We start from the raw sequence: 12,533 nt of genomic DNA on the forward strand, positions 1-12,533 counted from the left end.
TCCCCATGTGCTTTCTGCCAGAGGCTCCAGGTAGGACCATTCTCCCCAGCTGCAGTGTAGAGCACATTTTTTACATCTTGTCCTGCCCGGACTGGCCCAAGGCCTACTGCATGAACTATCTCCTGTTTAATCTGTTCAAAGGCTTGTCGTTGCTCAGGGCCCCATTTGAAATCATTCTTTTTCTGGGTCACTTGATAGAGAGGGCTTACGATCAGACTGTAATTTGGAAAGTGCATACTCCAAAAACCCACACCACATAAACAAGCTTGTGTTTCCTTTTTGCTAGTTGGTGGAGACATGGCTGCTCTTTTGTTGATCACATCCATTGGGATCTGATGACGTCCATCTTGCCATTTGATTCCTAAGAACTGGATCTCTTGTGCGGGTCCCTTGACCTTACTTTGTTTTATGGCAAAACCAGCCTTCAGAAGGATTTGGACTATTTTCTCTCCTTTCTCAAAAACTTCTTCTGCTGTGTTGCCCCACACAATGATGTCATCAAAGTATTGAAGGTGTTCCGGAGCTCCACATTGTTCCAGTGCGGTCTGAATCAGTCCATGACAAATGGTAGGGCTGTGTTTCCACCCCTGGGGCAGTCGATTCCAGGTGTACTGGACACCCCTCCAAGTAAAAGCAAACTGTGGCCTGCACTCTGCTGCCAGAGAGATTGAGAAGAATGCATTAGCGATATCAGTTGTGGCATACCACTTGGATGCCTTTGACTCCACTTTGTACTGAAGTTCTAGCATGTCTGGCACAGCAGCGCTCAACGGCGGAGTGACTTCATTCAGGCCACGATAGTCTACTGTTAGCCTCCACTCTCCATTAGACTTCCGCACTGGCCATATGGGTCTGTTAAAGGGTGAGGGGGTCTTACTGATGACTCCTTGGGTTTCCAGTCGACGAATGAGCTCATGGATATGAATCAGAGAGTCTCGGTTGGTGCGATATTGTTGCCGGTGCACTGTTGTGGTGGCAATCGGCACCTGTTGTTCTTTGACCTTCAGCAACCCCACAACAGAAGGGTCCTTTGAGAGGCCAGGCAAGATTCCCCTTTTCCTTCAGCAGTTTCTGCAACACATCCTGTAGGACTCTACACAGCAGCTTTCAACCTCCAATGTTTTCCCACAAGACGACAGGACCCGTCAGTGAACAGGGCATAACGATTCTCATTTTCTTGTAATTTATTATACAGTGAGGCTTCTTCAGCATGAGTCACCTCCTCTGGCAACACTCTGAATTTCTGCCTTCTGTCCAGGCCATGATCACTTCCAGGACTCCTGGGGGGTCGGGGCTTCCCATTCAAGGCCATTGTGATATCAGTGCAACCCACTTGCTCCATGTAGCATCGGTTGCATGCTGCATAGAGGGGACACTCCCTTTGAACATCCAGCCCAGCTGAGGTGGGTTGACCTTGGCTGGCTGCCAGGTGTCCACCAAGCTGCTCTGTCATTCCCCCTCCTCATCTGGACGGGGAGAGAAAATCTGAATAAAGGCTCGGGGGTCAAAATAAGAACAGGTAGATCACCCACCAATTACCATCATGGGCAAAACATACTCAACTCAGGGAAATTAGTTTAATTTATTACCAATCAAATCAGAGTAGGGTAATGAGCAGTAAGAAGAAATATTAAATCACCTTTCCCCCACCCCTCCCTTCTTTTCAGGGTAAACTTCACTCCTGGCTTCTCTTCCTCTCCCCCCGAGCGGCACAGTGGGACAGGGGATGGGGGGGTGTGGTCAGTTCATCACACATTGTCTCTGCCGCTCCTTCCTCCTCAGGGGGAGGACTCCTCACATTCTTCCCCTGCTCCAGCATGGGCTCCCTCCCACAGGAGACAGTCCTGCACATACAGCTCCAACATAGGTAACTCCCATGGACTGCAGTTCTTCACAAAGTGCTCCAGCGTGAGTCCTTCCCACGGGGTGCAGTCCTTCAGGAACAGACTGCACCAGCGTGGGTCCCCCACGCGGTCACAAGTCCTGCCAGAAAACCTGCTCCAGCATGGGCTCCTCTCTCCATGGGCAACAGGTCCTGCCAACTGTCATGGTTTTAGCTGGGATAGAGTTAATTTTCTTCACTGCAAGCTGGCATAGTGCTGTGCTTTGGACTTAGTATGAAAACAGTGTTGATAACACACCGATGTTTTAGTTGTTACTGGGTAGTGCCTGTACTAGTCAAGGACTTTTCTAGCTTCCCATGCTCTGCCAGGTGCACAAGAAGCCAGGAGGGGAGGAGGCACAGCTAAGAGAGCAGATTCAAACTGGCCAAAGGGATATTCCATATCATGTAATGTCATGCCCAGTATGCTAACTGGGAGGAGCTGGCTGGGGGAGGGAAGCAGCAATCACGGCTCGAGGACCGGCAGCGTTGGTCGGTGGGTGGTGAGCAGTTGTATCGTTTGTGTTTTCTGGTTTTTTCCCTTTTTCCCTTTTCCTTTTTATTCTAGTATCGTTATTGTTAGCATTAACATAATCATTATTATTATAATTATGATTTTATTCTAATTAATAAACTGTTCTTATCTCAACCCAGAAGTTGTTTTTTCTTTAGCTTTTGCTCTTCAGATTCTCCCCCCCATCCCACAGGGGTCAGGGAGTGAGCAAGCGGATGCATGGTGTTTAGTTGGAGGACTGGGGCTGAACCACGACAGTCCTTTTTGGCACCCAACGTGGGGCTCAAAGAGTTGAGATAATAACAGTTGCTGGTCACAGCATTGATTCATCTGTTCTCAATATTAGTTTATCCGATTGTCATGGTTTAGCCGGCAGCTCAGCCCCACACAGTCGCTCGCTCACTCCCCCACCGGTAGATGGGGGAGAGAATCAGAAGGGTAATGCTCGTGGGTTGGGATAAGACCAGTTTAATAATTAAAATTAAAATAAACAACAATAGAAATGCAATGTAAAGGAGAACAACGAGAGGCGCAAAACCCCAGGGGAGGGGGGAAGGGAGGGGGGAGGGGAACGAACTGCCGAAACAAACCGCACGCGCCGCAGCCACTCACCACCCACCGACCCGACGCCGCGCCGCTCCCCGAGCTGCAAACTGTCCCCCCTTAATATACTGGTCATGGTGTCACATGGTATTGAATGAACATGCCATTGGCCAGTCGGGGTCAGCCGCTCCCACCATAGTCCTGCCCCTCCCATCCCCCCGCCATGCGGCAGAGCTGGAAGCTGGAAAGGTATCCGACCCCCCCACGGTGAGGGGAATTAACCCCTTCTCAGCCAAAACCAGCACACCGATCTGCACCATGCTCTTGTACTTGCTGTGTCTGTTAAAGATTGGTGTTGGTTTTTGTGGTCTGCTGTGCTCTGCAGTGATTGGTGACGTTTTGCCTGGGAGAGCTGGTTTTAAAACATCGACCTTGAGTTTTATTTGGTATTTGAAGTTTATATTGAAGCCGTTAGTGTACGTCAGGTAAAACCTCATGGAGACACTTAGCAATTATACCTCCCGCTCTGAGAGGATTTTTATGGAGGAAATACAGAATGGCACCTTAGCTACCATCTTCCATAAAGCCTCCTCTTTCATTACAACAACTTTTCAGTATCTTGAACATCCTTGGGTAGTTAAGGTATGGCTGTTGATATTGCTTTGGCAGAACATTTCAGTTCTGTCTAAGGTTAATAAGCAATTTAAGAATATCATCCAGAGATCTGCCCCAAGGCTCGATAGCTATGCGTGGCAGGGTATGTGGGATAGTATGGGCAAATGCCTAAGATGGTGGGCACCCCCAGTGTCTTGGGACTTCACCCCTGAACAAGTGCAGAATCCTGATAAATTATTAAAATATTTGGAGGAAGTATGTTGTCACCCAGGCAATTCCAGAGAGATACAAATCACTGCAATGTGCTGGGGCCTGGCCCATGCCTATTGAGCCCTGTTTAACACTATTCAGTACCCTCAAGGGGAAGAGAAGGCCTCTGGATCTAAAAAGAGAAAGACAAGGAAAGGGAGAAGCACTGCGGCCACTCAAACCCCCACGACATACAACATTAACTGTAATATGGTATTATTATACTCCAAAATTAGGAATAAACTTCTTAACACTAATGTTAAAAAGAATGAATTAAAATTAATTAAATTAAATTATTATATATTTTTATATTATAATAATATATTATATTATATATTAGTATAATATATAATTAATATAATATAATAAATTATATGTTATAATAGTATTCCAAGTATTTCAAAACTTAGCTATGTTGCTCCAATTAGAGGGGGACGTATGTTATTTCGAAGCTAGCATCAGGTATCATAGGCACCAGCAGCTTCCATTTCACACATCACCTCAACGAAAGCACCAGCATTCATGCAGTCATTTCCCCTTACACCTCTGAAGAGGCCAGGGCACTCCCAGGACAGCATCATGAGCTGCTCTAGATCTGAATCCATCAGCAGTCCTTAGCAAGGGGATTTGCCATAGGATGGCTACATGCTAATCACAGGTCCTTCCAAGATGTCCGAAACATGAGGCCTTGGGTTGGCTCAGTGCCCTCATGATCATCTGAGCCCAAGTCTCTTCATGGAGGCAGCAGGAGATTTCCCGGCAAGCACCCTGTCCCTTGCTCCTGCCCTCTCTCAGCTGCTTCCCAAGGCAGCTGATGCTTGAATCTTGCTGTCATTGCCCATAGGCCAGGATACCTCTTCCTGCAGCCCCTGCGCCTTTCTGGGGTGCTGCCAAGCCTTTCATGTGTGCCTTGCGATCCCATCACATAGGGGAACCTTTGCTTAGAGCTCTGGTGAGCCTTGATTTAAAACAATCTGCTGGCAAAGAGGACAGCTATCACACATGCATGAGTCCTTCTGGGATTTAACCTTCAGGGTCCTCAGACACTCAGAAAGCTCACCCTCTTAGGACAAAGGACAGCACTCCCTTTGGTGATAGCCCAGAGAAGAAGCAACTGTCAGCAGCAAACTTGTTTTGCAACTTGGGCTAGAAAGAAACATGGTTTTGGCTGCAGCAGTCCCCAGCACAGCCGCTGGCATACTTACTGAGATGGCAGACATCACAATGCTGATTATAGACCTACTTGCATGATGGGATTCAGCCCTGCTGAAATGTAGATATTAAAGCTTATACTAAAGGTTATCTCAATCAATGATTTGCAGAAAGGAGGGCAGCCTTGATCTCCCTCAGGAACACAGCAGGAATCATTCAGTTGGAAATAGCAGCATAGATGCAGTAAACAAGCACATTAGGTGCTCTTCCTCTTATCACCAGCGCTATCTTCCCAGTAGAAGGGGTGTTTCAGGCACCTGATATCTACACAAGTTCTAGACACTCAGTTTCCCCTCTTGCAGCATCATACCACCACCTGTGCTCACAGGGCCAGCACAGACTCTGTGTAAACCCAGTTTCACTGATTCTGACCAGGAGGAAGAAGAGCAAGGAAGTGAACAAATGGACAAGGTTGTTATTATAAATATGAATGCTGTGCACTGCTATTATGTCCTTGCAGCGTGCTTTCTCTGTTTCTGTGCAAAATGTATCCTATGCTATTGTAGTCACAGCAGTTTATTTAAAGCTTTATGCCACCACATGCTGTATACTGGCAGCTAGCAACTTTGGAAAGTTGAAATTGTCTGCAGTAATCAGCCACTCTTTCAGGGAAGAGAACAGGTTGTCCTGGCTTTGACCAGAAGTTTTACTGGACTCTTAATGATCAGCACCCTCTCTCAGATGCTTTCATTACTTACTGAAATTGATACCTGATACTGGCTTCAAAAGGACATATGGCCCCCTCTAATTGGAGCAACATAGCTAAGTTTTAAATACTTGGAATACTTTACGAATAAGATAGTCTTAGAACTTGCTATATGTGATTAGATAGAAGGGAGTCTGGAGACACTGTATCCTTGAGTAGAATAAATAAGGGAGATGTGCTAGAATAAGCTAGTTTAGTATCAGTAAGAATTGTGTAACCAAGCCAAAAACGAATTGAGCATGCCCAGAGGCTGAGTTCAACCAGCGGACATGATGAGGAAGACTATTGACAACCACCAGAGGACCCTGGAAGACCACCAATGAACATGAATGTGCATGCGTTAAGGACATTTGCATATATTAATGAGTTCCAAGAATAGTATGAATATGATAATAATTTCCTAGAAATCTAATATGTATATTTTGATTGCATATAACCCTTGTAGTAGAGCAACTCAGTGCACACACCAGGTGGCGCAATCCCCTATGCGCCCGATGCTGCAATAAAGAATGCCTGCTTTCTATAACTACAGATTGAGATTTAGAGGGTTCTTATATTTGCCAATTTACAGTATCAAAAAAACCACAATTATAACCTGCCCTTGTTGCTTTAATTTAGCAGTGAAGTGACTTAAGAGAATCTGGGTTTTTTGCTGGGTTTTGTAATGTAGATTTAACTACTTCAAATTACATTAAAGAGCACTAAAGGCACTAGATTCTCATCAGCTCGAGCAGAGGTTCACTGCTGGCTGGGCTTTTATGCAGGCTGCATCAGATCAGACTTCTCCAGCCCATCCTGTCAATGTGCTTTGCTCACAACAGACCAGCACAGTTCAGCTGCTGGCCATGGACAAGTCAGTGTTAACCTAAAACAAACCCAGTCCTATCTGCTAGGGCAGCTTGTGTGATATGAATGGGGGACCTTTGCAGCATCCAAATCAGAGGATTACGTAAATCAGCGGAAAGAAATTTCTGCACTAGGCACTAAGGTAACAAACAAATCCAGCCATGCAACTCAAAACCATACATTTTGCACAGCCCAGAAGATATGAGTGCCAGGACATTCTCCTTCCTAAAGGGAACTTTAATGTTAATATCGGTGTGAATACAGAATTTAGGTATCCCTGTGATATCCCGAAGAAAAAGAAAATTTCCACTAAGTAATCACAATGGACCATGTGAGCCTGACAATACAGAATTTGGCAGTCAGAGGAGGAAACTGAGAGACAGGGAAGCATTTGGTTTACGACTATATCCTTGAAGAAGAACTGAGAGACTGATAAAAGGGAACATCCCCCCTCAGAAGATGCCAAAAGCTGGGTGATAAAGTATGAAGTCAAGGAGGACAACCATTTGGGATGTTTTATGTATGTTGATTAGAATTAAGACTAAGTGTCCTTTAAGTGAACTATCCTCATTATAATACTAAAAAACACGCCCATAGGCCAGAAAAGCCCCCCACTCAGATAAGCCCCTTACTCTGAGCATGCATGGCAAATTTAAAGGGAGCTATACCTTTAAGGTGAAGTGAGAAAGAAATTAACCAATTATTAGCTGAGTCATGTGAATATTAGCTGTGACTGACACATTTAACTATATAAATGCCTTGTAGTTTCTTGGTGCGGGGTGCTGGCTTTGTGGAGTTACCACCTAGCACCAATCTTTGTGCAAAAATGAAATGAATAAAATAACTCCGCTCTATGTGGAGTTTGGTGTTTTGCACATGGGCGAATGAACTTTTAAAAGGCTTTCCTGAACACAGGATGCCATAGCATCATCATTGGTGCATACCCAGGAGGAAGAAGTCAAGCAAAGGAGCCAGGAGACCCTCATGGATGAGCAAAGAGATTCTAGAGAAACTCAAATAGAAGAGGGAGGTTCACAGCATGTGGAAAAAGGGACTGGCTACTTGGGAGGAATATAGGAATGTTGTCAGGGTATGCAGAGATGCGACGAGGAAGGCCAAGGCCCACTTGGAATTAAATCTGGCAATGCATGTCAAAGATAAGAAGAAGGGCTTCTTTAAATACATCAGCAGTAAAAGGAAGACTGGGGATAGAGTGGGCCCACTGCTGAACAAGGTAGGGGCCCTGGTGACACAGGATGCAGAGAAGGCGGAGTTACCGAATGCCTTCTTTCTTCAGTCTTTACTGATAAGGCTGGCCCTCAGGCATCTCAGCCCCCAGAGAAGAGAGAGAAAATATGGAGAAAGGAGGACTGACTTCCCCTTGGTTGAGAAGGATTGGGTCAGAGATCACCTAAGCAAACTGGATCCTCGCAAATCCATGGGCCCCGATGGGATGCACCCACAAGTGCTGAGGGAACTGGCGGCTGTTCTTGCCGAGCCACTCTCCATCATCTTTGAAAGGTCGTGGAGGACAGGAGAGGTGCCCGAGGACTGGAGGATGTCAAATGTCACAGTCTTCAAAAAGGGCAAGAAGGAGGACCTGGGAAACTATAGGCCAGTCAGCCTCACCTCCGTCCCCAGAAAGGTGATGGAACAGTTCATCCTGGAGGTCATCTCCAGGCATGTAGAGGACAAGAAGGTTATCAGAAACAGTCAACATGGATTCACCAAGGGAAGATCATGCTTGACCAACCTGATAGCCTTCTATGATGGTGTGACTGGCTGGGTCAGCGAAGGGAGAGCAGTGGATGTTGTTTACCTTGACTTCAGCAAGGCATTCGACACTGTCTCCCATAACATCCTCACAGACAAGCTAAGGAAGTGTGGGTTAGATGAGATGACAGTGAGGTGGATAGAGAACTGGCTCAATAACAAAGCTCAGAGGGTTGTGATCAATGGGGCAGAGTCTTGTTGGAGGCCTGTCACTAGTGGTGTTCCCCAGGGGTCTGTGCTGGGTCCAGTCCCGTTCAATATATCCATCAATGACCTGGATGATGGGACAGAGTGTAACCTCAGCAAGTTTGCTGACGATACCAAGCTGGGAGGAGTGGCTGATAGGCCAGAAGGCTGTGGTGTCCAGGTCAGCGAGACCTGGACAGGCTGGAGAGCTGGGCTGAGGGGGACCTCATGAAACTCAGCAAGACCAAGTGCAAGGTCCTGCCCCTGGGGAGGAACAACCCCATGCACCAGTACAGGCTGGGGGCTGACCTGCTGGAAGGCGACTCTGTTGAGAAGGACCTGGGAGTGCTGGTGGATAGCAAGCTGACCCTGAGCCATCAGTGTGCCCTTGTGGCCAAGAAGGCCAACTGCGTCCTGGGGTGCATTAAAAGGAGTGTGGCCAGCAGGTGGAGGGAGGTTATCCTCCCCCTCTACTCTGCCCTAGTGAGACTACATTTAGAGTACTGTGTCCAGTTCTGGACCCCCCAGTTTAAGAAGGACAGGGATCTGCTTTAGCAAGTCCAGCGGAGAGCTACAAAGATGATCAGGGGACTGGAGCATCTCCCTTATGAGGAAAGGCTGAGAGACTTGGGTTACAGAGAACACTGTGAGAGGATCTCATCAATGCATATAAATAACAAGGGCAGGTGTCAAGAGGATGGGACTGGACTCTTTTCAGTGGTGCCCAATGACAGGACAAGGGGCAATGGGCACAAGCTGGAACACAGGAAGTTCCACTTCAATATGGGAAAAAACTTCTTTCCTGTGAGGCTGACAGACCAGTGGAACAGGCTGCCCAGAGAGGTTGTGGAGTCTCCTTCCCTGGAGACATTCAAAACCTGCCTGGGCACTTTCCTGTGCCCCCTGCTCTAGGTGTACCTGCTCAAGCAGGGGGGTTGGACAAGATGATCTCCAGAGGTCCCTTCCAACCCCTACCATTCTGTGATTCTGTGATGTCCTTAGTTCCTTTTATCTTGGTTTCGACTGGCACCTGCTGCTAGCTTGTTTGCATCCCTCCAGGGTGTCCCCCATCAGGCTTGAAAAGATTATGTCCTTGAGTGAATTCTTGCCTGAGGCCCCTTACAACAGGTCCCCTCTTTTGAGATTTCGCTGTTTCATTAGAGAGATCTCAATACCTTATGTATTTTGATTCACACAGATTTCTAATCATAGGAATACATTGCATTAATATACAAGTAACCAAGATTATTATAATAGTAAGCTAAGTAATAACTTAGTTATTTCCCTAGCTTTGTTGGTGTGACAGGGAAAAGCTTCCGGCCATCCTGAGAAAGTATCAATCAATACCAGGAGATATCTATAACCATTTTGTTTTGGTAACTCAGAAAAATCAATTTGCCAGTAACCTCTGGGGGAATTTCCTTGCCTAGTGGTCCCTGGGCATGGTCTTTTCCCGTTCATGGGATTAATGTTTGAACAAATGGGGCATTTTGCTATTACAGACTTTACTATTCCAGTCATCCCTGCACATATAATCAAATTTTGAAGGCTTGAAATCATAGCCTCACTACCCCAGGGTGTTTCCTCGTGTCCCTTATTTACAATTTCAGTCATGACCTGCGGCGTAACAAGGACTTTTCCTGTGGGAGTTATGAACCAGCCCTCTCTGTTTGTGGTTGCTTTCAACAATGATGCCAATTGTTGGTCTGTCTCAGCGTAGTCAGGTTTCAAACTTGGGAGCTTCACCTGTTTTACTGGTACTGATGCAAGGATGCCTTGTTCTGCTGGTTTTGGCTGAGAAGGGGTTAATTCTCCTCACTGTGGGGGTCGGCTACCTTTCCAGCTTCCCACGCTCTGCCGCGTGGCGGGGTGGGGGCTGGGAGGGGCAGGGCCATGGTGGGGGCGGCTGACCCCAACTGGCCAATGGCATGTTCATTCCATACCATGTGACACCATGACCAGTATATTGGGGGGGGGGGGGGGGCAGGCTGAAGCTCGGGAGCGGCGCGGCATCGGGTCGGCGGGCGGCTGCGGCGCGTGCGGTTTGTTTCGGTGGTTCATTCCCCCTCTCCCCTCCCCCGGGGCTTTGCGCCTCTCGTTGTTCTCCTTTACATTGCATTTCTGTTGTTGTTTCTTTTAATTTTAATTATTAAACTGTTCTTATCCCAACCCACGAGCGTTACCCTTCTGATTCTCTCCCCCATCTACCGGTGGGGGAGTGAGCGAGCGACTGTGTGGGGCTGAGCTGCCGGCTAAACCACGACAGTCTTTTTGGCGCCCAACGTGGGGCTCAAGGGTTGGAGATAATAACAGCTGCTGGTCACAGCACCATGTTGTCCTTTTTGCAGCTGGTGTTAAAGATTGGTGTTGGTTTGTTGAGTCTGCTGTGTTCTGCTGTGATTAGTAATGTTTTGCCTACAAGATTTGTTATACAAACACTCGTTTTCAGCTTTATCTGGTATTTGGGGTTTTTGCTGAAACTGTTACTGTACTTCGGATACCACCTTGTTGAGGCAATTAGCTATTATACCTTCTCCTCGGAGAGATTTTATATGGAGGAAATACAGAATAGTACCTTTGCAACTTTGTTCTATGATGTCTGTGCCTTTGTTACAACCACCTTTTTGTATCGTGAACATCCGTGGGTGGTTAAGGGGCACTTATTGTTAGTTTTTGGGCATGTTGTTTTGGTTTTGACTAAGCAACTTAAGAATATCACCCAGAAATCTGCCCCAAGGCTTGATAGTTACGAGTGGCAGGGCATTTGGGATAGCATGGGCAAATAGCTAGGGCAGTGGGCACCCCCAGTGTTTTGGGGTTTCACCCCTGAACAAGTGCAGAATCCTAAAAAACTAGTAGAATATTTGGAGAAAGTATGTTGTTATGCTGGGAACTCCAGAAAGACACAGATAACTGCAACATGCTGGGGTCTGGCCCATGCATACAGAGCCCTGCTCAACAGTATTCAGTGCCCCTAGGGGGAAGAGAATGTCTCTGGATTGAAATGCAAAGTGACTGGCACTGTAGACAATCCAGCCCTGACGACAGGCACTGCAGCCACTCAAACCCCCACAACAAGTACTGGAGCTGGCTCAGAAAATAAACCCGTACCAGTATCAGTTGCCCCCATACACAAGACGAAATACTGGAAGCGGACATCAACTCGTTTAGAACGGGATGATGAAGAACCAGGGCCATCACGGGGAGAGGAGGAAGAAGTCATAAATGAAATATAGACCACCCGATCCCTGTCCTTGAGTGAGTTGCAAGATATGCGAAAAGATTTCAGACGTCATTCAGGTGAGCACATTGTCACCTGGCTGCTCCGATGCTGGGATAATGGGGCCAGTATCCTGGAACTAGAGGGAAAAGAAGCCAAACAACTGGGATCCCTTTCTGGGGAAGGGGGCGTTGACAAATCAATTGGGAAAAAAGCACAAGCCCTCAGCCTCTGGAGGCGACTACTGTCCGGAGTGAAGGAAAGGTATCCCTTCAAAGAAGATGTTACATATCGCCCAGGAAAATGGACAACTATGGACAAAGGCATCCAGTATCTCAGGGAATTAGCTGTGCTTGAGGTGATTTATGGTGACCTGGACGATCAACGGTCCTCCAAAGATCCAGATGAAGCCGAGTGCACATGACCCATGTGGTGGAAATTTGTACGGAGCGCACCATCGAAGCATGCAAACTCATTGGTAGTAATGTCCTGGAAAGATGACGAGACACCAACGGTGGCAGAGGTGCATCTGGACTCGCAACATAAGGGTGAACTATTTCTAGCTCGATGGGCCTATGACACCTCAGGCCATCAAGGGAGAGATGCAACATACAGGTGGGCTCGTGATCGAGGGGTGGACTTGACCATGGATATTATTGCACAGGTTATCCATGAATGTGACACATGCGCTGCAATCAAGCAAGCGAAGCGGGTAAAGCCTCTGTGGTATGGGGGACGATGGCTGAAATATAAATATGGGGAGGCCTGGCAGATTGACTATATCACA

At 47.1% G+C, this 12,533-nt stretch overlaps 1 protein-coding gene across 1 annotated transcript in view; it reads left to right on the plus strand.

Moving 5' to 3' along the window:
- The first annotated feature begins 2,180 nt into the window (after nt 1–2,180).
- The window catches only part of LOC142049588 (amyloid-beta A4 precursor protein-binding family A member 1-like), a 31,171-nt gene continuing 20,818 nt past the window's right edge, over nt 2,181–12,533 (plus strand). Inside the window, exon 1 of the mRNA XM_075077409.1 lies at nt 2,181–2,290. Within this exon, the coding sequence (XP_074933510.1) occupies nt 2,201–2,290 (90 nt within the window). The 5' untranslated portion in view covers nt 2,181–2,200. The remainder of the gene's footprint in view (nt 2,291–12,533) is intronic.

This window comes from Phalacrocorax aristotelis, chromosome W (genome assembly GCF_949628215.1).
Source record: "Phalacrocorax aristotelis chromosome W, bGulAri2.1, whole genome shotgun sequence".
NCBI classification, from domain to species: Eukaryota; Metazoa; Chordata; class Aves; order Suliformes; family Phalacrocoracidae; genus Phalacrocorax; species Phalacrocorax aristotelis.